This window comes from Eubalaena glacialis, chromosome 1, assembly GCF_028564815.1.
Source record: "Eubalaena glacialis isolate mEubGla1 chromosome 1, mEubGla1.1.hap2.+ XY, whole genome shotgun sequence".
In the NCBI taxonomy this organism is placed as follows: Eukaryota; Metazoa; Chordata; class Mammalia; order Artiodactyla; family Balaenidae; genus Eubalaena; species Eubalaena glacialis.
The window spans coordinates 28454936-28481013 of NC_083716.1; the positions used below are offsets into that span (position 1 = coordinate 28454936).

General features: G+C 45.3%; 3 protein-coding genes across 9 annotated transcripts in view; 2 read left to right on the plus strand and 1 right to left on the minus strand.

The window, feature by feature from the left end:
* Positions 1-1523: 1523 nt before the first annotated feature.
* Positions 1524-11844, minus strand: HIF1AN (hypoxia inducible factor 1 subunit alpha inhibitor). The gene is made up of 9 exons (XM_061194251.1): positions 11781-11844; positions 10071-10289; positions 9530-9780; positions 6742-6890; positions 4258-4403; positions 3353-3459; positions 2866-2929; positions 2529-2639; positions 1524-1676 (listed from the first exon to the last, which is right to left on the minus strand). Exons 2-9 carry the CDS (start codon positions 10245-10247, stop codon positions 1632-1634), a joined length of 1050 nt encoding a protein of 349 aa, XP_061050234.1. The 5' UTR covers positions 10248-10289; positions 11781-11844; the 3' UTR covers positions 1524-1631.
* A 92-nt stretch (positions 11845-11936) lies between these two features.
* NDUFB8 (NADH:ubiquinone oxidoreductase subunit B8) lies at positions 11937-17100 on the plus strand. Its single transcript, XM_061206973.1, has 5 exons — positions 11937-12064; positions 12329-12455; positions 13942-14041; positions 14478-14633; positions 16917-17100. Exons 1-5 carry the CDS (start codon positions 11980-11982, stop codon positions 17007-17009), a joined length of 561 nt encoding a protein of 186 aa, XP_061062956.1. The 5' UTR covers positions 11937-11979; the 3' UTR covers positions 17010-17100.
* A 105-nt stretch (positions 17101-17205) lies between these two features.
* The window catches only part of SEC31B (SEC31 homolog B, COPII coat complex component), a 34643-nt gene continuing 25770 nt past the window's right edge, over positions 17206-26078 (plus strand). For 5 of the 7 annotated variants that reach the window (XM_061206559.1, XM_061206772.1, XM_061206703.1 and 2 more), the window contains exons 1-5: positions 17206-17751; positions 19978-20062; positions 20200-20301; positions 23192-23278; positions 23635-23758. In XM_061206559.1, the coding sequence (XP_061062542.1) occupies positions 23200-23278; positions 23635-23758 (203 nt within the window). In that variant the 5' untranslated portion in view covers positions 17206-17751; positions 19978-20062; positions 20200-20301; positions 23192-23199. Of the gene's footprint in view, positions 17752-19977; positions 20063-20199; positions 20302-23191; positions 23279-23634; positions 23759-26078 lie in introns of those variants that run through there. The other 2 variants (XM_061206634.1, XM_061206857.1) reach the window with 2 other exon arrangements.

Consider the following 26078-nt stretch of genomic DNA (forward strand, 5'->3'; position numbering starts at 1 on the left):
ACTGTAACTGTGAACTGAGCTCTGGGGGTGAGAGCCATAGCTCAGACACTGGAAGTAAACCTTTGGCAAAAAAAAAAAAAAAAAAGGAAAAAATGAACCCAGAGACTTCCAACTCCTTTTTCCTTCCAGAGAGAAGGGGCGTGGAGATGGGAGTGGAGGTGAGCAGACGCAGGGCCACCACACTGCCCAATCCCAGGGGCCCCACTTCCATTATACAGGTGTGAATGACGGCCCTTCGAGTTGTGCAGTGCACAGCTGCCCAGCTGTAAGCTGCAGCCCTGAGAGGGGTTCCAATGAAAAGCTATGAACAGAAAAGGAAATTCCTCTCCATGCTCCACCAGTTGCCCTGACTTCTGAGGGTGTTTGTGGAACATTACAGTGGGGTCTGGCAGAGGCGCTGGCTTTAAGAGGCAAGGCTACATTTTTGCCCTTGCCATGAGGTGGATGACATGTGGTGAGTTAGCTGCCTAGGCTTGACCCCATTTTGTCTCCTGAGCCAAGAAGCTCCACAGACACAGAGGACGTGGCCTGGGCAGGGAGGGTCATTGGACCTGGAGGCTCTAGCCAGTTGGCCTCAGGCAGGTTGCAGCGAGGCCTGACCAACATCCAATGGCTAAAAATGAGTTTAAAAGCTTTAGACCAAGTCAGGCACCACTGCCTTGGGGCTCCCGCCGTATGTCCCACTGGACAAGGTTAACCAGTAGAAACTTGGTAAGCAGAGAGGCAGGCCAGTGTGGACACACATGCATGCACACAGGCACAAACATCCACACACACATCCACACAGAGGCTTGCACCCGTAGAACCTAGAGAAGCCATTGCTAGGATGACTCCTCTGGCACCCAGGACAGAGAACAAGAGCTGGTGCTGAAAGAAAGAAGCTGTATGTGTCTGTAATTTGGAAGTTATGCACAATCCTTGGTTCCTGTGTCCCAAGGCTCTTTTCTGTGTATGGCTTGAGCTTGAAGGTTCAAGTTGGAACCCTGTCTAATTTGCTCTCCTAGGAAGCTATTTAGGCTCTCAAAGGCAACCCTCCCCACTCTCCCTCTCCCCACTAGAGTCTCAGTAGCCATTCCCAACAGCCTAGAGCCTCACTCTGTGAAAACTGGGAGGGGGCAGAATGACCTCATGGTTAGGATAGCTGTGGCCCTGTAGCCCAGATGCAGTGGGCGTCCAAGAACATCTCCCCTCTCTCAGGCTGAGGCACTGAGGTTGCAGGAGACAGAGCTGAGAGCCAGAGGTGGCATCCTGACCCAGAAGGAGGGAGCAAGGAACAAATACATACACGCGTGTGCAGGCATACACACGCACACACATCCCAAGGTTGACAGACTAACACACAGACATGATGACAACCAGAAGCTGGGGACTCCACACACTGAATGCAGGACTTTAGGGGGCAGAGAGGGAAGGTGCTGGGGCACAGAGGCAAGGGTAAGAAGTCCCTCCGAATGGGAGTGGAGTGCCAACCACCCTGCCTTGCCCCGAACACCTGCCTCCAGGGCCATGGCAAGAGTCCAGTCCATTAAGTGCAGCGTGCAATACTAGCGTTTGGAGTCTCCTGTCCTCATCAATGAAGCGGTGTGGACGGGCTAGCAGTCACCTGGCAGGAGGCCTCGACTCCTGGCAAGCTAGTTGTATCGGCCCTTGATCATTGTGTTCAACAAGGGCCCCACCTGTGAAAAAACATGAGGAGCCAGTCAGAACTGCCTGTCCCCTAGCCCCGGAGCCAGATGAGGTGTGTCTGGAGACATCGATGTCCAGCCAAGGGCAAGGACAAGGCTTCCATTCAATCTTGTAAACCCTCTAACCAACTCTCTTCCTAGCGGTCAACTCAGTATTCTGGAGCATGGCCCTCTCCTCTGGGTCCATCTTGTATTACCTTCCCTCTCACAATACCCTACATTTGTAAGCAGAACCAAACTGACAGACAGAAGGTCAGAGGAGCTCATAATCCCAGACACCCCGAGTGTTTACATGCATGTTTTGTAAATGTGACTTAAGAATCTTAAGTGACTCTATATCCTGAAAAGATCATTTGTAATCGGGGCTGGTGCGATCTCCCAAGCCCACAGGTGCTCTGAATGCTGAGGCTATCCACAGGACAGAGGTAAGAGCATTACAAATACAAACCTCCCCCATTTACCCAATGGGCCACTGGCACACCTGCATGGGAAGCAGGTCTCAACATTACCTAGAGCAGTCTTGGCACAGCTGGGAGCGTGTGAGTAGATGCTTTACTGCTCGCTTCCCATTCCAAAAGAATCCCCTCGGGGGTCCCCAGCTGGCACACAAGCCCCATGCGGAACATTACTACTAGCATGGAACAGATTATAATTGATCCGCCAGTCAAGCCCAGCTCTCATCAGAAAACAAGGATTTTCTGAACATACCCATAACCTCTATGAAGAAACAGGATAACAGACACTGAAACAGAAGAGCTACACAGACTGTGACACCAATCCTGACTCTCCCTGGTCACTCTGCCCACTGAGTCACAGGAGTGCCATCTTGGGGCAGCCACATACCTCTTGTGGGTTCCCCAAGGCCTCTCCAAGCATCTTCTCAATGTTTCTCATTATGGCCACTTTCTGATGGGCTTTGAGAGGATATTCAATTCTCTTAGGGGTGGGGGCCCCCTGCAAAGGAAGCAGCAGCTCAGGAAATGTCTTTAGCAGGCTTCAGTGTCACCCATTGTTCCTAGCACCATCCTCCCTTAAGAAACCCAGTTCAACCCCACCCTCTCCAGCTCCCCCAAAGACCTGGGAATCACTTCCAGAGATAGCCAACCTCCCCACCCTGCCCCTAAATAATTTATTACACCTACCTCACCCCACTCCCATCTACGAAAAAAACCATATTCACCTTATACCAGAAGTTCACAGTGATGGTAATCCCCCCATTTAGTAATGACTCTATGTGATGCCACCTGCAAGAAAATAAACAGGCTCCTGTTTGCCACCAATACTTTTCAGAGGGAGGGATCCTCTGAAACTAGGTAGAATCCTGCTAAGGGATATAATGAAGACAGTATCTTCACACTCATCCTATCAAACACACCCTGGGGCTAGAGGCAGTGGTGTTCAGCCTTCAAATACCAAAGAGTCAAGAACAGTTTCTCTAGCCTCAAGCCTCTGGGATCTCTTTGGACTTGAGGAACTGTCATCTTGTCTAGAAACAGTATTGTCATTTCCCCCATGTTCAGTATGCTCATCATCTGGATATGCCAACCTTCCTGTATATCACATAAGTCCAATCCTGCCACAACTCAAAAGAAGAGACATGGATAAGGCTTTCCAGGGAATGGGAAAGAATGCTCCCTAAAAGCCCCCAGTCCTAGCCCCATCCTCACCAGTACATTGGGATGTAAAGAACATCACCAGGGCCAACCACTGTTTCGTAACCAACCACGTTCTGGAAATTGGGGAACCTCTCGTAGTCAGGATTGTCAAAGTCCACCTGAGAGGTTCAAGAGAAAAAAAAAAATCAGTCAATCACCAAATTTTTATCAGTAACTTTGGTAGTCAAGAAAGATGCCTTAAAAAAGTCTTTAGAATTTATATCCAGCAGAAGACACAACACACATTAAACATACACAAACTCTCTCAGAAAACGACCTAAGAAGATGGGCATTGCTGAATGTTAAATGATAAAGAATACTAAGCCTCAGTGCTCCTGAGGTCAGAAGCCAATCATCACAGTTTAAAGGTCAGAAAACCTACTCATGGCCTGCAGATCTGAGAAATTAGGACTCATTCTTCACCCAAACCTTCAGAAACTTTTCCCCCAATACATATTCTAACCAGCAAAGATTTCTACACGAGGTAGCTAAGCGGTTTTCTCCTCAAGAAAGGAGAGGCGCTCTCTGGTTGGCCACAAAGTCAACCACACACCTCACTGAGATCCAGAAAAGACATTAAGTGACATATCTCAATTCTATTCACCCTTCTCTTTATCAAAAAGAAGTAGCATCCATGACAAAAGTAAACAATTATTAAATCCAATGGAGACATACACATTTTGTTCCAAGAACTTATAATTCAATCAAACAGAATAACCAGAGTCCACCAGCATCACTGATGGGGTCTGCCCTAAACATCTGGGGACCACCACAGGGACCTGGAATATATAAACTACATTGTGAAATTGTCCTCTGAGTTTGTCCAAACCTGGCATACCTCCACAGAGAAGGGGAAAGACATGCCAGCCTTGGATCTCAAAGGAGTTCTACACCCTCCTCAGACCACACGAGCTCACCTGGCTCTGTCTGTCACACGGATGATGAACAGGATATGGGTAGAGGCACTCAAACTGATCCGGAGGGAACAAAATGCATCGCTTGTAGCCTTTTATCTGAGCAAAGAAGTTCTGTTGCTCATCATAGTGAGCAGGTGTCACATTTCCTGTAGGAAGACAGACATTTTCTTATTCAGAGCAGTAACTCTATTGCACAGGATGGAACATAGGCCCCAGTGCTGGAGAGAAACCCAGCTTGCCCTCTCAGCAAAGGGTTCCAAATCAAAATTGCAGGCAAAATCAGGGAGACTGTAATTACAACTCTCAGCCAATTAGGTGCTACACTTTTAATGGGTGATAAGTCTAGTAGCAAACATCACTGGCTAAAAGTTCACCATCAATTAGCAAAGTAGACTTTCTTAAGTGATGACTGCTGCCCTTACGGGAAGCAACTGCACATCAAAGTGATACAAGTATGGCAAAATAATATACTCTGTATAGGTACGCCCCGCTTTTCAAAAGTTCGCTTTACGTCACTTTGCGTTTACAAAAGACCTACATTTGTACCTGTTTTTGCTAACCAAAAGAAATCCAAAGAATTTGGATTGGAAATTTGGAAACCAAAGAATCCTTTTCATTTTTATGAAAAAAAAAAAAGCAAAAATATCATTCAGTGTTTGTTTGGCAGCGAGCCATCATAGAGACAGCAAGCGCAAGCAGTGAGAGTGGTACTGCCAATCTCCTCCCCTGGCAACTACACTCAGCATCTCAGCATCAAGCCACCATAGCTCTGAACTGTGTCTGTGAGCATCTGTGCTTTATCTCGATTTACTTTGTGCATCCATTAGCAAGATGTGTCCTAAAGTAATTGCTTCTTTGTTTTGCATCATCTCGGTTTATAGAAGGTTTCACAGGAATGCTCTTTTAGACAGGTGAAGGGAACCTGTACTTGTACTCTTCTTGACTATGGCACGAATTCAAGGGCAGCAAAAAAACGAGAGTTAGAAACAACTGAAATGACTGGTATCAGCAATGCATGCATGATCTTCTTTGATGGAGTTAATCAGTCATTTTAAGTTGTACGAATATGTACTTGCTTTGGGTAGCTCTATTGGAGCTCAAAGATTCTCAACCTCTGCTCCCACTTCATCACACCTGTGGGATTGCAACACTTCTTTAGATCAACACTGGAGCGCTGATTCTCATCGAGGGAAGCATATCAGATTCCTGAAGAGAGTTGTATACTTTGAATAAGGCAAATTATTTAAAATGCCATCCTGAATTAGTTCTGCCCTAGCATATGTATGCTCCATCTACTCTTTGTAAGTGGGGCTGCATCTGATGTTTATCCTTTGCACAATCTTTGAGAGATCAAGGGACCTCTGCAGGGAATGGAGTTTAGAAAACATTCCCCAGGTCTGCCTGGGTGGGCCAAGACAGCTGCTTTCCTAAGTGCAGAGATCCATATGCATCCTCAAAGGAGACTTGCTCTTTCATCTCTACCTGAGGGATCTGTTTCCCTGCTCTCTACACCACAGGATAGGAAGGCAACATAAAAATTCAGAGTCAAGTAAACAAGAACTGGCTCCTGGCAGGTCAACCAAGAGTTGGTTTCAAAGGGTCAGGTTAAGGGTCAATTCATAAGTTGCACTGCTGGAAGCTTTTATTAACACTGGCAGCAAAGGACCCAAATCTGAAGAAAGGACAATCAAAGGGGAAGAAGAGACTTCAGAGCCTAGTGGTGAATGACAATAGGTAATTACTCTGCTTCCTTGTTCAACCCAATTTACTCACCATTTACTAAGTACCTACTATGGGCCTGGCACTGAGCAAGTGACAGAAAATGAAAATAAGAATAAGACAATGACCCTGGCTGGTAAGTAGCTCTCCTTCTCCTGATTGGAGTTTAAAGGTTCCTCTTTTTATTAAAAAAAAAAAAAAGTATTCATGTATTTGCTTATGTACGTGTAAAATCCACTAGCAGGATACACAAGCAACTAATAACATATGGTGCCTCCAGGGAGGGAAGGAAACTGAGAGGCTGGGAAATAGAAATGGAAGAGAGATTTATCACTACATACCTATTTACACCTTTTGAATTTAACCCCATTAATGTATTATCTGTTCAAATGATAAGGTTCAATTTACATTGGAAAAATGTTTCCCTCTTCTAGTGGGATAAAAATCTTCTGAATATAGACAGATCCAATAGAAAACAACAGAATTTTAGAGATCCCTAATATCTGAATATATATACTCACACAGCAGCTGAGGAAGGGAACAGGGAACTTTCTTTTTAGAGTACCTGACATAACATACGTTACCTCATTTAATCTTCATAGTTAATTATAAGATATTACCGTGTTCATTTTACAAATTAGGACACTGAGACTTAAGAAAGTTACGTGACTTGTTGAAAGTCATGGAGCGAATAAGTGGTGGGGAAAGGTTCAGAAATCACTTCATATGACCCCAAGCCATGCTGCTTTCTGAAAGATTTCTTACCTTCCATGCCAATAAGCAGCAGGTTAGAGGTCAGCTGCCCCCAGCCACGCTTTCCCTGTTGCTTATTAATCCAGTTCCAGTTAAAACCCAAGAAGTCCATGACAATCTTCCTGCCCACAGTGTCATTGAGTGTTTGCTGCAGATACAACCTATGTTCCCCAAGAAGAAAATCCCATTAGTGCATGTACACACTGTCCCTGGCATGGCCTCTCAAACCTGGAAATCCAAACCCAAGCCCATACCAACATCTCCCACAAAGAACAGCTGCAGTCATGGGACTCTCACAGAACTGAATCCGTACCTATCCTTCTCTGAGCTCTGTTCAACACCAAATTTTATATTTTAGAGAAGTGATGCTTAACTTTTTCTGGGTCACAGTATGAATCCTTTAAGAATACAAGGAAGAAAAAAAAAGAATCCAAGCAAGGTTCCCCATAAAAATGTACACATTGAACTTTAATATAATTTCATAGATTTCCTCGAAGCCTACCCACAGACCCTAGAATGATGACTCAGTCTTGTTCCAGAAACTCTCGGGGCGCGAGACATCCCCTTTGGCCCTTGATGGCCATTCTGGCAGCTCGTATTATTGTTCACCAAGAACTAGTTCCCTCCCTGTGAGAGTTATTCTTCCTCATCTCCTTGAAGCAAGGCTTGCTTATATAACTTGCTTTGGCCAATGAGATGTCCACAGAAGTGACCGGTGCTGCTTCCAAACTGTAATTTTAAGAACCAGTACACACTACCACATCACTCTCCCTCTGCCACAGCAACTGCAAAGTTTCCAATGGCAACTACTACAGCAATCTGTGTCCCAAAGTGCAAAAGATGATGTAAGTAGAGTCTCCAGGTGACCTGAGATGGACATGTAGCATGAGTGAAAAATAAACCTTTGTTGCTTCAAGTCGCTGAGCCCTGGACTGAAGCCTAGTTTATCTTAACTGATTCAGCCACCTATCTGTAGCAGCCATCTATAGCTGAAGAAAAATACCTCACTAAGGTTTCCGCAGACCCAAGGCCCCTAACATGCCTGAAAAAGGTAAGAAGTTACTTAATAGATATGAAAAGCCAAACACACTTGATCAAGCCCCAAAAGAAACATTATTTATGGGGCAAATGTGAAGAAAAAGAAGTAATGGTCCTGAGAGCATTACTTCAAAAGCTCAAAGGTATCCCAGTGCCTGGAATCACAATGTTTGAGGCAACATTAATTAAAAATCTTGACAAGTTGGAAACAGCTACCTGTTTGGGGACATGGAACCCTCAAGACTCGAATGCAACCTTGGAACGTTCCCCAGAGATTATGATGTACATATATTCATACAAATATTTCTCAAGCAACTCTGAAAGAGTCAGGAACACTCCCCAAACAGGAATCTAAGCAATTCCTGTGAAACCTTAACAGTAAATCCTCAAAATAGCTCAAAGAGGATCCTAACACCCTTCACCCCAGAATCATAACAAGCTGTACAATTATACAATAGAGGTGGCTGGTGCTAAAGTCAGCTGATAGGGCAAATCTTGCACATAGTAAAAAATTTTCCTTAAATCATCCATAAAGTACAGACTACACTCATAGTTCAGACTTAGGCAAAATGCTCTCGCTACAGGAAGCAAGAAACTTAAAGTGACTGAGGAACCAGAGGACTCGTGTGTCTTATCTCATGCTCATTCCAGTGCATATGTTCAATCAATAGCTTTACACTCCACCAGCATCATTTAAATCAATCTCTCTTCTCAACATTGGGTGTATGTGTGTGTATGCGCACGCGCGCACGCACTGTGGTAAATTTGAGGACATTAATGCATGAGATGATTCAACTGAACCAGTCTCTATAAGACATAAAGAACAAATCAACCATAGTTCAGATTCTGGAAACTCTTCCGGTCAAAGTTCCATCATTATGACAACAGCTAAGAGTCAGGAAGCCAAAAATAAAAATAAAAAAGTATGTTTCAAATCCTTTCACTCTGCCACATACTGCTAACAGAGTCAGGAAGAGAACTGAGGCTGGAGAGTGCAGAAAAGCCCAGGGTTGGGCACCAAATGTGAGACAGAGATAGTCATTCACCATCAAGTACTCAGTGACAGCAATTCCCCAGAGGCAACATTATTTTGTGGGACTGAATGTTGTCTGGGACCTACATAAGAGGCTGCCCTCATAAAGAGAGATAAAGGTAGAGAGAAAGAGTCACTCCCGTGTGTGTATATGTCTTGTGCTTGCTATCATCAATACAACGCAACACATCAATATTCTCCCCACCCTCACCTATACAACTTTTCAGCCTGCATTGCCCCCATTCAAATATTTTAGGACAAAGGTTGCAAACCCGTAATCTCAGGAAATCTACTGACAGATATTTTAAATTGGCCTCTTGCAGCATTTTAAAAAATATGAATTAGCTGCCCACATTTAAAAGTCAAAAAGATTTTAAATAAAAATACTGATTTCTGGTTTCTCTTGAAAAAAATCAGACTATCTGGCAACCCTGGGACTGCACTCCAAAATGGAAACAAGAGTCAAGTAATGACTTCGCACTTTGAATAAGGTATATGCCTTCAGCTTCATCATAGCTTTCACCCAAACAACTTCACTCACTTCATTCACCTACCTGACTCTGCTAGGCAAGTGTGACTCTCACTTTATGAAGACAACAAACTTGAGAATCACAGTTCAAGTCTAGTCATTCCATCATCCCTCAAGCTAGAAAACTCATCCTCAGATAAGTAAAGGAAAGGAAAACAGATGCCCTAGATCCAATGGAAAACCACGACCTGGGAATTTACCTCTCTTCACCTCCTCGCTCCTGTATATCCTGCAGTTTCTCAACAAACTCATGAAATTTCATTTCTTCCCTATTGGACCTCGGCTTAAAGTTCTGGAAATTAGCCATCTTTTTCTCATCATAATACAAGAACTTGTGGGTGCTGGCACTGTACACAGAGAAGTCTCCGTTGCCAATATTTTCTTGCAGGTATTCAAGGTCCCATTTTAGGGCAGGATACACAAGATTTGTGTCGGTCAGCACCACAGGCTCCTAAGTGGAAAAAACAAATGAAGTCGTCCCAAGGAGCTAGTGGGTTCTTGTCCCAAGATTCCAATACGTCCCAACTTCAAAATTACTTCTCCTGTTAACCAGCACGAACCCCGCAAGTCCCATTTTTCCTCGCTTCCCTCTCCATCTCCCCTTAGGCCCTAGTCCACAACCCGGCCTAGTCCACAACCCCTCCCTTCCATCACCACTCGCCTTTGACCTCTCCTCCCAACCTAGTCCCTTCCCCCAGCCCCCATCCCCCACCCCCTCTTCGACGCGGCCCCGCCCCCTACCTCATTCTCGATAAGCTCCTCCGCCCGGGGGTCGCTCTGACTCAGACGCGGGATGGGCCGGGTCGGGAAGGTATAACTGCGCAGTTGGGACTCATCCCAGGCGGGGCCGGGGGCTTCAGCCTCTTCCCGGGGTTCTCCAGAGCCCGAGGCCGCAACCTCCGCCGCAGTCGCCGCCATCTCCGCCGCTAGGGACGGCCCCACCGGAAGTGGAAGCTCCGCCTATTCCGGGGAAAACACAACGGAAACCATAGAGCTAGGCTGCGAGAGAGAGCGTTCCAGACACTAAGAACGCGGGGCCGAGCCCTGGGCGAGCGCCTCCTAATGTTAACCTATAGCTCTACACCCTACGCTCCGCCCCCGAAGACCCGGGACTAGACGTTAGTCCCACTGAATAGGGGTGATCATCGGGTTAACCAATTCACAAATTATTGCTGCCTCAGTGTGCCCAGGCCTACACAACAGGCAAAGAAGGAGGCAAGTTTAGTGGGGCATTAAATTTTACACTGATGGATGGGGAGAGACGCAAACTTGACCCACCTAAGGAAGTCAGAAGGAAAAGCAACTGTCCGATAGATAGATGTTGGGTAAAGGTTGCTCCGAAAGCCTCGGCAAAAGATATATGGCAACTTGAATTCTTTCGAAATCAAAGACGGTTTTCTTTTGGCTTGGCACCATTTGATTTTTCTGCCTGTGTCACCATCTCACCTACTTAAAGGCATTTTTGTCTATCTTGACCGAATTAGATCAGTGTTTGCTATTGATTGAATGCAGATGTCGTCCAACCATTCTGAACATCCATTCGATTCTCATTTACAAGAGGGCAAGTTGCTGTAAAGTAGTTCTCCCCCAAATTCATATACTGAATAGTATATATCAGTTTTTATTGCTCTGATATATATTTGGGAATGTCTATAATAATGGATTCTACTCCAAAACAGTGATCACCCTAAAACTTCCTGTAAATATGTGCATATTTGTACTGTAAATTATGCAAATCATACTTGTGTAGATAAAATGAACACATATTCATATGCGAACAATAATTCCCCCCCCCCAATTCTTTTGTTAGGCTAGTGTTCGCTAATTGTGGATCGGCTTGAAATGTATTTATCCAAGTCCTAGTAAATCTGAGCGAATTCTAGCAAATCTGAGGTGGATTCAGATGATAGGATTGGTTTTACATTTGTTGGGTTGAGGTGACTGGGACATTCGGATGTAAACACGAGACTGAAACTGAAGAACCAGTTTGGGGGAATTCCCTGGTGGTCCAGTGGTTGGGACTCAGCGCTTTCACCGCCAAGGGCGCGGATTCAATCCCTGGTCGAGGAACTGGGATCCCGCAAGCCGCGCAGCCAAAATAAAACAACCAAAAAAGAACCAGTTCGGGGCCAATTTGTGTGTTGCACCGTGCATCTAACTGAAGGAGATAACTAATTTGGAAAACAAAACAAGAACAAACAAGACCAAGGGCTGAATTTGAAGAATGATCACGTTTGGGGATGGAAGGAGGAACTGCCAGTGAAGGAGAGGAAAAAGGCAAGCAGTCAGAAAAGAGATTGACAGGCTCCTTTTACTTGTACCGGTCCTGGGGTAGGTGGGTCAGCTGTCCACCTGAGATGCTCAGGTTCTGAGTGCCCGTTATCCCTGGATGCGTCTAAGTCAGCTGAGGTAGAAAAGGGACATAACAATCTGAAATGTCAAAGCAGTGACCTGCTTGTTTTTCTCTCCTTCCCGCTTTCCCTCTCTGCCTCTATCCAACCGCTCATCTTCCCTCTGGCTTCCTAGCACCGTTTAAGCCCCACCTTTATTGAACCTTTAAGACTTTTCTTCCTTGTCGCGTTTGGCCCCGCTCAGCCGCCGTGACAAGGTCTTTGCGCATGTGCGGGGGTGAAACAAGAAGAAGGTGAAGATGGCGGCGGCCAGGGCGGGTGTCCTGGGAGTCCGATGGCTGCAAAGGGCATCCCGAAACGTGGTGCCGATGGGTGCACGGACAGGTCCGCGAGAACGGGCGAGGCCTCAGTGTGGGAGGAGGGTGCCTGAGGTTTGGTGCGTCGGACGGAGGGTGGGTATTGTGGATACCGCGGCGGCCGAGTCCGGGCAAGGGCGGAGGTGGAGTTGGTGTATTCAGAAAAACAGGTGGAGGGTCTGCTGGTCCCTCGAAGCCTCGGGTTCCGGTCTCTGTAGCCACCGCAGCTTGAAGCCTTCAGAGTGGCAGGAGGAATGGGGTCGCTTCTGACGTGCCCTCATCTGCTCTCCAGCCTCCCACATTACCAAGGACATGCTCCCGGGACCCTATCCCAGGACCCCAGAAGAACGGGCTGCCGCCGCCAAGAAGTATAATATGCGGGTGGAAGACTACGAGCCGTACCCAGATGATGGCATGGGGTGAGATAGGGTCTGCTCGCACCTGGGTAGTGATGGGAGAAGTTCGGCTGGGTTGGGTAGCTCTACTCTGACCCTTTTCCCCGAACCTTTTCGTGACCCCTCAGAGTCAACGGTGTGGGCGCTTTTCTCCGTGGAGGGAGGTGGGAGGGGATGGGTGAGCAGCTGCAGCCGAGAGGACTTCAATTTTCTCCTTGGCTCAGGCTGTTTCCTCAGATGAGGAAGCTGAGGTTTTAATAGCTCCCTTGAGGACCCCTGAATAGCAGGAACCTTCTTTGGCTCCATCCAGAGCGCAAGGTTTCATTTAGATTGAGCATCTGCTGGGCTCAGGTGCTGTCATCCAGGCACGTGACCAGGCTAGAGCTGGATTCCTGTCATGAGAACCTTATTTGTAGATGGAGTACTCTATATTTACGTGTATATCTCTCTTTTAAGAAATATTTTGCAGTTAGCGCTGTGGAAGTCGTAGCAACTTTAAAGCAGATTAAATAGCCAACTCCCTTACCCCAGTTGATGGTTTTGCCCCCGCACCCCCGTAACATCCCTGTGGTTAATTGTCTGAGTTGATTACCATCACCCTCATTTTCTGTCCTAGCATCACTCTTTCAGCCGTGGTTTCAGCAGCTCCTATTCGTCCTGTTGTTTTCCAATCACTTTCTGTGACACATGTCTAGTTGTCATCATTTCCTATGTCTTTTATTGTGTTGTGGACAAGAGCAGCCTCGGTAGCAGTCTGTATAAGTTGAACCTGGTTTTGTTGGGGAAAAATCCAGCTTATCAAGAAGACCCATGAGGTGTTTGAGACTTGGAGATGTATGTCAACTCTGTGGTTGAGAAACACAGTTGCTATGAAAAGTGCTTTTCTAATATGCACCCTTTTGTTTTTATTCCAATTAACTGGGTGATCTTAGGTTCAGACTCTGAACTTCAGTTTCTTTTTCTGTCTAATGGGGGAAACAGAGTGATTGATTGTTAAATTCCCTTCCAGCACTAACATTATAACATTGCATGATTTTTCTTCTTTCTGTTGAAAGAAGATAAGAAAAGCTTACATATGTTAAAATGTTTCAGAGTTTGACATAAATTTTTAATGACAATTTGGACTTCTTCGGTTATTCTGTGCTTAGTGAGTAAAAATTGAGATTTTTTTTCACTTATCAAATAACATTTTGTTTTATTAATGATAAATTTGGTATTGGAAGGCATTCAGGGAAATGGATCTCTTTTATACCGTTTGTAGGAATGTAAACTGGCACAGTCTTTTTGGGGGGAAATTTGGGATATTTACCAGTGGTTCTTTAACTCAGCATTTCTCAATATGTACACCTCAGGGAAAAAATTGAGATCTTGATTTGAAGGTCAGTTCCTCTGTCCTTAGGGGAGGCAGTTATCTCTGTCACTTGGTTTCTCATCTCTGAGATGAGGAGACTGTGAATTGTCTGAGTGAGGCTGCTCAGAGCCCTGTCCAGAAGTTCTTGCTGTCTCTCAGGTATGGTGACTACCCGAAGCTCCCTGACCGCTCACAGCAGGAGAGGGATCCATGGTATGACTGGGACCACCCAGACCTGCGGTTGAACTGGGGTGAACCGGTGAGAGAACCATATCCCATTTGACCTTCCTTCCTTTTCCCTATGTCTTCTGTAGCTCAAATGGCACTTTTCTGCCCAAGTAACACTAAAGTTTTTCTGCCCAAGGAGGCGAGGTCCAGCAGTCTGAGATCTGATGTTCCCTGTGTGTTGTGTGAAACGGGATGTCTGGGAGTAATCAAAGCTCTGTATTGTAAGAGTCAAAGCTCTGTATTGTAAGAGTTGTGAACTTCTATGACTGAGCTGTCTCTGGTCAGCGGAACCTAGACATAAGCCAGCATCCAGTCCTGTGGGCTACAATATCTCAGATGTGGCTCTCAGAATATTGCCCAGGGCAGTAGAATGCCTTTCAAGCCTTCTATGAGGCTCTAATCACTCTAGACTGCATGCCTTTTGCAGGAAGAGCAGTATGTGACAGTGATCTGCCTTTTTGTCTCAGATGCACTGGGACCTAGACATGTATATCAGGAACCGTGTGGACACGTCCCCCACTCCTGTTTCTTGGAATCTCATGTGTAAGCACCTCTTCGGTTTCGTGGCCTTCATGCTGTTCATGTTTTGGGTGGGGGAGACTTACCCCACCTACCAGCCTGTGGTGAGTATCTGAGAAGTGCTCCCTCAGCCACACTTACTTAGCCTTGTTTCCTGAGGGAATGAAGTCTCTGGAGTAGGGATCCAGCCAATACCAAGCTTGACTTCCTGGTAAGGCCTATAGAGGGTCTTACCCACTGGCCTGGTACAAGTACCAGAGCATTGCTCCTGCCTGCATCTTGGATCAGTCTGAGTGAGAAGAAACTGTAGGACTAGGTGAGGAATGAGAATGGAGAAGCCAGCTAGTCTTTAGAGTTGCCATTTGGGGAACTGTACTTACCTATAATATTTCAGCAAGTGATCTTTTAAGGTAGAGTCAAGGAATCTCGAGTTGAAAGCTTATCCTTTGTTGGTGTGAAGGGCACTTCCTATAGGGTACTGGAAGCAATTAAATGTTTACTGCAAGCATGGACAGTTAGATTTTAGAGAATGTAAAGGACATAGAAAATATACTGTCTGTAGAGAACAGACTTGTGGTTGCTAAGGGGTGTAGGGGAGGGATGGATTGGGAGTTTGGGATTAGCAGATGCAAACTAGTATAAATAGAATGGATAAACAACAAGGTCCTACTGTATAGCACAGGGAACTATATTCAATATCCTGTGATAAACCATAATTGAAAAGAATATGAAAAAGAATGTATATATATGTATAACTGAATCACTTTGTTGTACAGCAGAAATTAACAATGTAAATCAACTATACGTAAATAAATTTAAAAAAAGAAAGAAAATATACTGTCTAGCTTTAAGGACGTTTAATTTGGATAAGAAGAAAATTTAGATACATGACATGACATTGGAACATATATATAGGAATTTGGCACAGTTTTTGTGTATATATGTGTGTAGTGAATGTGTATGCTGGGGGTATCAGGTGCTGTTAAGGAGAAGGATTATGCTAGATGCTAAAATATATATATTTTAGATGGTGGGGAGAAGTTGAAGAGAACATTTGGGGCGAGAGAAAATAGAATGAAGGAAGAGGACAGTGAGTTAGCTGGAGTGGAATAGGCTTATAAATAGTTCCTAGATAACCAGCTGCATTGGTTACCTGGAGAGCTACTAAAAATTCAGATTGCTGAGCCCCACTTCCTGGAGAGCCTAATTCAGTAATTTCAGAATGGGGTTCTAGAATCAATATTTAACAAGTTCCCAGGTAATTCTGATGTCCTGGGAAATGAGGTGTCAAAACTGCTGTGTTAAAAAAAATATTGTGAAGTGAGTTTGATCAGTTAGGTTGGGCACCTTTTACTGCATGGCTAAGGGATCTGGACTTGATGGTATAGTGATGCACTAATTCAGTAAATATTTATGAAGCCCCTATCACGCACCAGGTACAGAAGGTGCTAAGGGTTGGGGATACAGGGATGACTTGGTCTGCCTCTAGGCAGCAGGGAGCCATGTTGGGTTTCTGAACAGAAGAATGCCATAATGAAGCCTAGGTTTTTAGGAAGATTAATTTGGGAGTAGTCTACAGGGTAGATTGTGAGGAAAGGAACTGAAAGCAGGAGGCTGCTGTTTGCAGTTGGCTGCACAGTGCTACCTGTGCTGAGATAATCAATGTCCTAACAGTAGCATGTGTGTCTGTGTGCACTGAAACAAGCCTTCCTACCGAGCCCCAGGGGCCCCAGGCTGGAGAGTGCACATAGGGCTGGTGTGAGCGCTAACTTCACTTCAGGAGAGCAAGAAACACAGTGTGGCTCTTCCATTTTTCAGTTCTGTAAGCACATCACCCTTTTCTCCTCCCCTTGAGCTGTGTTCTCTGACAGCTGTTTGTTGGTAAAGCCAGCAGCCCCTAAAGCACGTCCGAGCCGTGTCTCCTCTGTGCTTTCCCCCACTGCTGCTCCTGCACGCCTCATTTGCTAGGCCACTTTAGTGGTGGAACCATTAGAGGCTGAGTGACTTAAAGGAGATTGAGTCTGTCTCGACCCCGAGAGAGAGTGGGATGGATGGATGCATCATCTCATTTAGAAAGCTCTCCCTCACACTCTCCCTTTCTCCCTCTCTCTTTCTCCTTTCTCCCTCTCCCTCCCTCCCTCTCTCTCTCACTCTCACTCACACACACACAGTGTAGGCACCACTTCTCTTACAATCTAGGCTTTCTCTCTGCCTTGGGCTGAGCAGGGAAGAGGAGTGCCGTCCCTGCTGTTCTAGCCCAGCTGGGTCTGACCAAAGGCTACCGTGTACCCATTTACTGTGTGTGATTCTTCACTCAGAGTGGGGTGTAGCCAGGTATTGGCTACATAGATATATGTTGTTCTTGCTGACCTGTGTTTTTTTCTTAGGGACCAAAGCAGTATCCTTACAATAATCTGTACCTGGAACGAGGTGGCGATCCCAACAAAGAACCTGAGCCGGTGGTTCACTATGAGATCTGAGGAGGCTTCGTGGGCTTTGTGCCCCCTAACTGACTCCCTCAATCCTAGAGATTTTACCTTAATGAAATCGCTAATAAAACTTAGTACTGTGGTATCTGTGCCTCATTTCCCCAGGAATAGCCACTGCTTAAGCACAAGAAGATGTTGATTTGCTAATTTCACTGGGAAAAGTAGTTGAGGGTTCCAGTTGTACAGCAGGTGGTAAGGGTAGCTCCTTTCCCCATCTACAGGGTTGCGGAAGAAGGAAGATATGTTCCTGACTTCTCAAGTTGGAGCAAGATTTATTTCCCATAAAAAACCTTTTTAATAATACGTGGTTAGCTAAAAAACAATATTCTAACATGTTTCAAGTATATTATAGGATAAATAGGTGTTTTGGGACTGGCCTAGGGCTGTGATTGCCTCTAATCTTATATCTCTTATAAGAATATGTATTTGGGACTTCCTTGGTGGCGCAGTGGTTAAGAATCCGCCTGCCAATGCATGGGACACGGGTTTGAGCCCTGGTCCGGGAAGATCCCACATACCACGGAGCAACTAAGCCTGTGCGCCACAACTACTGAGACCGTGTGCCACAACTACGGAAGCCCATGCACCTAGAGCCCGTGCTCTGCAACAAGAGAAGCCACCGTGATGAGAAGCCCGCACACCGCAACGAAGAGTAGCCCCCACTCGCCACAACTAGAGAAAGCCCGTGCGCAGCAACAAAGACCCAGCACAGCCAAAAATAATTTTTTAAAAAGTATGTATTTATTAAAAACACATTGTAAATCAATTATACTTCAATTAAAAAAAAGAAAATATGTATTTATTCCAAAGCAACTTCTGAATCCTAGACTCTTATAAATTGATAAATTGACATTACCTATGTTTATTAATTAGAGAATAGTCATTGACTTATTACTGAACCTATACATGGCTTTCACTACCTTAATGATTCATCCAAGCTCCTATAATAGCCTTAGAAAGAGAAAAACCATGTTTCTGAGGGTCTGTTTCTTTTTTTTTTTTTTAATTTATTTATTTATTTTTGGCTGTGTCGGGTCTTCGTTGCTGTGTGCGGGCTTTCTGTAGTTCTGGTGAGTGGGGGCTACTCTTTGTTGTGGTGCGTGGGCTTCTCATTGTGGTGGCTTCTGTTGCGGAGCACGGGCTCTAGGCGGGCAGGCTTCAGTAGTTGTGGCACGTGGGCTCAGTAGTTGTGGCTCGTGGGCTCTAGAGCGCAGGCTCAGTAGTTGTGGCGCACGGGCTTAGTTGCTCTGCAGCATGTGGGATCTTACCAGACCAGGGCTGAAACCCGTGTCCCCTGCATTGGCAGGCTGATTCTTAACCACTGGGTCACCAGGGAAGCCCTGAGGGTCTATTTCAACGCATCTGTTTTAAAGAGAACCAATTTATGTTCTTTTCTTCCCTTTAGGGACATTTTCTTAAATTACAATGATATTGCCTGAAAACCTGTCTCATAAGAAAGCATACATTCAACATGATCTGTAGAAGCAAGTCCATTCATGCTAAATAAGGGGTCCTTTAGTGGTATTCAGGCAGTGAAAGACCTTTATGAGATCAGGGAGTGGGTACTTCTACTGAAATGCCTCTCTTTGAAGGTCTCCACTGCTTTTTATATGTTTTCATTCTCTGTCCTTTAGAGCATTTGATAATCATTTCACAAACGTCTGTCTGCCTAATATATATCAGACACTGATAGGTCCTGGGGATATAAAGTTGAACAAGAAAATAATTGCCTTCAAGAAGTTACCTAGAAGAGGAGACTGGCATTTGTAAAACGAGGTGAAAAGAATTTCTAAGGTGTCTGGGTTGAGAGAAGGGTGCACTTTTTTTACTTTTTTTTTTTTTAAATCATGTCCTACTTGAAACTGTGACCTTATGCCTTTGGTTCAGATTTCTTTCAGAGCACTCCAGTGACACCTTGGCCTCATTCCCTACTTCGAGGTGTTGCCTGAGGTTCAGTTTTCAACCCTGTTTCTCATCCACTGTTGTGCTAAGAAGTTCAAGAAATACTTAGTACATAGAGTGGGCAGGCACCACCAATGCCCTAAATTCTTTTCTGTCCTGAGTTCAAAACTCCCATGTCCACGTGAAAAGGAAATCTAGAGCTGTGTCACAATGACTTGGGACCACGTCATAAGTCATAAGATAACCAGCTCACCATCTTTGGGGGTATATCAGGCTGGAATATGGTGGTAGAATTCATGCATTAAATTAAAAATTTAAATCAAATAACTTAGGTCTAAGATCTTCAGCTGCCTACAGAACATTTTATTTGGAAATGCCATAATTCCCTCAATCAATATAAAAAATATATATGATCACCCCCCCTCCAACTTTTTATCAGTCACAAGAGCCTGTCCAGCTTTCTTTTACAATCATTGCCACTATGTTAATCCAGGCTTTCATCACCTGGTACCTGGATTGTTCTATTAGTCTCCTAATTTGATTCCCTGCCTCCAGCTCTGTTCTCTGCATGGTGATCCATATTGCTAGTCTGATATAATCTTATTGCATATCTGCTCATAATTTTCAGTAACTCCCAATTATCTGCAGAGTTGAATTGGTATTCCACAATCTGAATCCAGCCCACTCCCCCAACTGTAGTCCCTTTCATTCATGGTATGGGAAGCACCAGGGCGCTATTAGCCGGTTGGGCCCCTTCCTCTTAGCTGGGAGTTCACCTATCTTCTTGAAGCCCCAACGTATGACACCCGTCTCGTCCCTGAAACCTTCCAGGAAGCCCCTGGTACCTCGCCCCCCGCCCATCTATAGCTTTTAATTAGTTCAACCAACGGTTGGGGGCACCAGTTGTTGCTGGGCTGCAGAAAGTCACTCACCGCTATTTATGGCCTAGATTGCTTTTTACCTTTTAAACTAAGTGGATTCCACTGAGAGCTCCTGGAGCTAGGGCCGGGTCTTCTCCGCTTCAATAAGTAAATAATGAGTTATTTTCCCTTTTCAGAGGCTGCCCGCGGAGCCTGACTCAAATTGAATAGACCAGAACTTACTGGTCGCGGGATCTGACCCACTGCGCAATCACAGGACAGGTGAGGGAGGCCCGATTAAAAGCTATAATCCTATTAGGGAACGTTCTCCGTGGGTCAGCCGGGTGCTGGGCCCGGCGCCTGGCGGCGCGTGTGGGAGGTGGGACCTGCGGGCCAGGACTACTTTTGGCCCTCCGCAGCCGCCGTCCACAGCGCCCCGCTGAGCTCCGAAGCCCTGAGAGAAGACCGGCTCCCGGTCCAGCTACGCCGCGCCAGACTCCTGGCCTGGGCTCTCCGCGCAGGTTGGTTTTTCCCGCCTGTACGGGGCCGCTGAGAGGGGAGGCCGTGCCGGGGACCCCGAGCGCCGCCCCTCTCTCGGGAGGGTGCCGGGGCGCGCTCGCCCTTCGCTGGGACTCCGGCCCGCCCCGCTCCCGGGGCTCCTGCCGGTGTACCTCTCAGGGGACCCCACGACGCCTGCCCTGCTCTCGGCCTGCACTCGGCTCGCTCTCCCTGCCGCACCCGGGTGCCTCAGCCCGAAGACGGCCTCTCTCCAGCGCTGCCCTGGCGCCTCCCCCATCAGCCCTGGGCCCTGACCTGGCTTGGGCCCAATGTCGGCAACGGGTCTCTGCCTCTGGCCTGGGCGGGAAGGCCTGTCAGTGCTGACGCCGGCGCGCCGCGGGGGAGGCCGACCATCCTCCGGAGCGACTGGACAGCCAAGGGTAGCTGGCGTCCTCTTTCACTGCACGAGCGTGTGCAGCTCTTGGTTGAGTGGTCATAGCTCTCCCACTTTTAACGCCTCCGGCCCCTGGCATTCTGACCGCAGCGGGGACCTTTTTTGTGAACAGATGTCTTTGAACAAAGTGGATTAAAAGCCCATCTTCCCAATTTGTAGGCTGGGGTTTAAACACTTCATGGAGTTTAGTTTAGACTGGTATAATGGTTAAAAGCACTGGGCTCTGGAGGCTGTTGGGTTGCACAGCTTGGCCTAGCCAGTTTTCTTCTCTGTAAAATGCGGATAGTATCAGTACTGGCCGCCCAGAACCATTGTGAGAATTAAATGAGATATGCACGTCAAGTGCACACGGCTAATTGCAGCTCCCGCTTAAGAGACCTTTCTCCAGAAACGTGAAAATGGTATTGACCAGCAGGTGGCACTGGTTACCGTGTAGTATGATGTACGATCTTGTCCGAATATTCCTCAAGTGTTTAGAGGTCCCCGGGAAATCTTGGCTGAGTTGGCAGCCTTAAACTTTCTTCAAGCTGGAGAGTACATTTGAGATTATTAAGTAGTAAAACTTTTGTTTTGGTAGGTCAAGACTAACCTGGCTGTGGCTTGCTCAAGCAGGTCACAGTGGGTCCCAAGTTTACTCCATCAAGTTCAGTGTTAACTTTTTTTTTTAACTTTGGGATTTATTTATTTATCTATCTATCTATCTATCTATCTATCTATCTATCTATCTATCTATCTATCTATTTATTTATGGCTGTGTTGGGTCTTCGTTTCTGTGCGAGGGCTTTCTCTAGTTGCGGCAAGTGGGGGCCACTCTTCGTCGCGGTGCGTGGGCTTCTCATTATCGCGGCCTCTCTTTTTGCCGAGCACAGGCTCCAGACGCGCAGGCTCAGTAGTTGTGGCTCACGGGCCTAGTTGCTCCGCGGCATGTGGGATCTTCCCAGACCAGGGCTCGAACCCGTGTCCCGTGCATTGGCAGGCAGATTCTCAACCACTGCGCCACCAGAGAAGCCCCAACTACTTTTTTTTTTTTTTTTTTTTTTTTTTAAACTTCCCTGCCGCTTTGCAAGCCTGTTGGGATGGCACCTTGAGTATGTGTTAGAATTGGTTTGGAAGCTACTGAGTTAAAATAGATGTCTGCATTCATTCATAAAATATTATCGAGCACTTACTATGTGCCAGACATTGTTCTGACGCTAGTTATAACATGGTGAACAAAGCAGACACAGTGCTAGCTCTCATGGAGTTTACTTATTAGTGGACAACACCAACAATGTAGATGTAAATAAATATATAATTATAGATTGCTAAGAAGAAAAAAGGAATCTGTTTTGGATTGGGTGGCTCACCTCATTGAGGAGGTGAGAAGCTGAGCCCTGAAAAATGTGATAAGGAACCAGTCATGCAGAGAATGAAACAAAAAGCTGTCAAAGTATAGCAAACAGAATTTACAAAGCTCTAAAGTGGGGAAAAGCCAGGAAATGAGAAAAGGCTAATGCAGCTGTAGCACGATAAGTAAGGGGGAGAGTAGGAAGAGATGAAGTTGAAGTGGTTAGGCTAGAGCCTTTGAGCAGGGATCAAAGGGGTTCGCATTTTATTCTGAGTGTGATAGAAGCCACTGAAAAATTTTGTGTGGAATGCCAAAATCCAATTTTTGATTTTAAAAGTTTACTCCTGCTGCTATGCAGAGAATGAATTGGGTGACAGGGATGAGTAGCAGGGAGAAGGCCAGTAATCTAGGTGATAGATGATAGTATCTTCAAATAGAGCAGTGGTGAAGATGGAGAAAAATAGACTGATTAAGATATATTTTGGAGGCAAAATTTGGAAGACTTAATGATGGATTAGAAGGGAATAAGGGAGAAGGAGGGATCTAGGGTGATTTTCAGGTTTAGGGGTTAATCAGTTGGCTGGGTGGTGGTACCATTTGCTGAAATGAAGAAAACTGAAGGAAGAACAGATGGGTGGGCGAGATGGTGGAATAGAGAATTCTATTTTAGACAGACTAACTTTTAGGTATCTTTACTATATCCAAATGGAAATATTTGATTAGCAGTTGTATATAAGAACTTGTAGCTCAGAGGAGAGATTTGTGTTGCCGATATAAATTTGGGAGTCATCGACATATGGATGATGTTTAAAACCAAGGGATTGGATAGGGTCACTGAGAGATTATTTGGTTTGATGGTTATCATCACCCTTGGGCCTGTGGCAACCAGTGTGTTTGAATATCTTTTAGGGTTTAAAGCATTAGATTTCAGTAACTGGGAAAATGAACTGTCATTACAGATCTGCAGATGGTCATGTATTTGTTACCCTGTGTTGCCCCCAAATGCCCCATTCTATGGTGGAGAGAGAAACAAGCTCTCATGTCCACAGGTGTTCCCTTGATCTGGCCCTTAAGCTTGCTGGTTTCTATTTTCAGTAGGCTGAGGGCCATGTCACTTTTCTGCCACCTACAGGACAGACCATGAAGCTGAAGGAACTTGAGCGGCCAGCCGTACAAGTGTGGAGCCCAGCTAGCCAGTACCCTGTGTATCTGGCCACAGGTATGGTGATACTGTGGATGAGGATCCACTGGAGTACATAGGTTGAAGGGAAACTTACTATCCAGGGTTCTTTATTGTGCTTCAGAGAAAGTTTTAGAGTCATGGAAATCTGGGGTTGGCTAGCAGCATATGCAAAGGGATATTAGGAGTTTTGGGTACCTGGGGGCAACCTTGGACTCTGGCTTAAGGCTAAGCACCTCATGCTTTCTTGATTTCTTTGGAGCTAGCATTTGAAAAAGGGTATATCCAGTCGTCTCCTGTTCCTCCTCTTCTCTACTGCTTAACCATTTATACCCCAAATCCATGCATATATTGTTGCTCATATGCTGCCTCTTCCTGACTTTTCTTGTGCCTAGGAACATCTGCCCAGCAGCTAGATGCCTCCTTTAGTACAGATGGCACATTGGAAATCTTTGAGGTTGATTTCAGGGACCCCTCTCTGGACTTGAAACGCAAGGGAGTCCTTTCTGCCTCCAGCAGGTACTATGTCTGAACTTTTGATGGGTATGCAGGGCAGATCCTGATGTAGACCCTGATGGGGAATCCCGGGAGTAGTATGTGCTTCTCAGGGCTCATGAGGAGACAAGTGAGGGGAGAATGATCTTTAAGTAGGAGAGAAGTTAACTCTGGGTTTATTTTGCAAGAGGATTTTGAAAACACCCACTCCAGCCTTTGTGGTCAGCAGCAGCAGCGTCATGCAGAATCATGTGATAGAGACGCCTCACAGAAGCCTGGACCCACGAGTACCTGATCTGTCTCTGAACGCAGAGGAATTGGCTCCTTCCTCCCTTGGCTCTTGTGAAGATAACAGCCTTACACAATATTTCCTTGTCTGCCAGTGGGAGGCGAAAGAATGATCCTCTCCTCATTGCTGTCAGGCACCAATTGGGCACTCATGGATTTCATGGCTCTGGCAGGCTTACAGGGCTGGGTACTAGCACTCACCAAGCACATGTATACATGCCAGGCATTATGCTAGGGGCTCTGTATAATATCTTATTCATTCCTCAAAATGAGCCTAACCAATAAATACCATTATTCCCATTTTACATAGGAGAGGACCAAAACTCTGAGAAACTAGGATTTAAGTCTAGGCTTGTCTTACTCCAAAACCTACCTTCTTTCTATTATTCAACTGTTCTTTTACAGGTTGTGTAAAGATAAGGCTTACAGTCTGAATCAATGATCTCTAAATTTTTGTACAATCAGGAAAAATGTGAATATTCACTGTACTCAAGTATATATTCAGTATAGATAATATACATGTATTACTGTACTACTTTTTAATATTAAAAATATAAATCTTTTTCTTACAGCCCAGAGGATTATCTTGCCCATCCCACTTTAGAGATTGCTGGTCCAGAATGCAACTCTCCATCTTCTTGTGCATTTTTTGGTCCATCTGAGTGATTAGATTAAGATATTTAGACAGAAGTACCCTCTTCTTTCTTTTCATGGTTTAACCTAATAATGAAAGTTAGTTTTTGTTCTCCTTTTCTTGAGCTCCTGTGTCACTTTGTTACAGTATCCCTTATTTTGCAGTTTTTAACATTTCTTTGTATTTCCAGTACCTTTACCTTTTGAAGAGCAGGCCTTGGTGGGTTTACCAGTAATGATGAGATATTCTTAACCTCTAAGCAAGCATTTCGGAAAGGGCTGCTGAAAGGGGTGAGCTAATTTAATAATGTTTATACTCCTGAAGATAAGAAAAGGGGCAGTGAGCGCAAGAACTCTTTTCTTTGACCAGCCAAGCAGCAGCTTCAGCACAGTAGTGGCTCCTTAGGGCTAAGAGTTCCTAAGAAAGAGGCAATGTAATTGCTTAAGAAACCTTGAAACTGAATCCTGAGATCCATGTAGGCAGAGATTTTTGTCTGTTTTATTCACTGCTATATCTTTAGCATCTAGAACAGTGCCTGTCATTAGGTGGTTAAAAAACATCTGTGGAATAAATGAGTGATATTAGAAACTTCTGGATTACCAAACGGAGCATTCACGTCCACCAGTTCAGTTAGTTATAGTTAGTCTTCAGTTAGTCTTAGTGCCTTAAGAGCTTTTCAAGGGTAACAATCTGTTTGTTTGGCAGCCAGCTAGGTTGAAGGGACCCTTTTTGAAATGTTGGTACTGTATTCAGGAATCATGAAGCATCACCTCACAGCCTGCTCTACCCTGCAGGAATTTGGGGACTACAACCAAAAGACATAGTACAGTTAGCTTCCTTTTTCCACCTCTATAATTGTGTCTAAAGATTGATTCTCATTCTCAAATACCTAAGGGATTACCTTTGACACAGTTCGGTTGGGGCCTTTCTGAAGAAATCATCTTAGACCCTCCAGGGTTTAAGACACCCACTTCTTTCCGTTCCAGCCTGGGTTAGGTCACTTACTCAAAAGTCAGCATCACAGACAATTGACCAAGATGATCAGGGTAGACAAAGGGCAACCCATCCTTTGCTTTATGCTTTCCTCTTTTCTGTATCATCTTCTGCTTAGTTTAATGGAAAGCACAGTTGTGTTGGGTTGCTACCTTGGCTAAAACTATGTGACTTTGGGCAATTGAATTCCATCAGTGATCTTAGGTTTCCTCACTTATATGTAAAGAAGAGGTTGTACAAGATGACTTCTAAGAACCTACTGAACTCCAAATTTAAGTCTTATCTTCAATCTCTCCTTCCCTTTTTCTAGCTTAGTCTCCTTCCTTTTTTCCTTTTTTTTTAACAAACACCTCTCTGTATCTCTTTATTATTTACTAAACATACTCTTCAAAGTCTTCCCCCTTCCATTGCCTGCCCTTTTTACCAGAC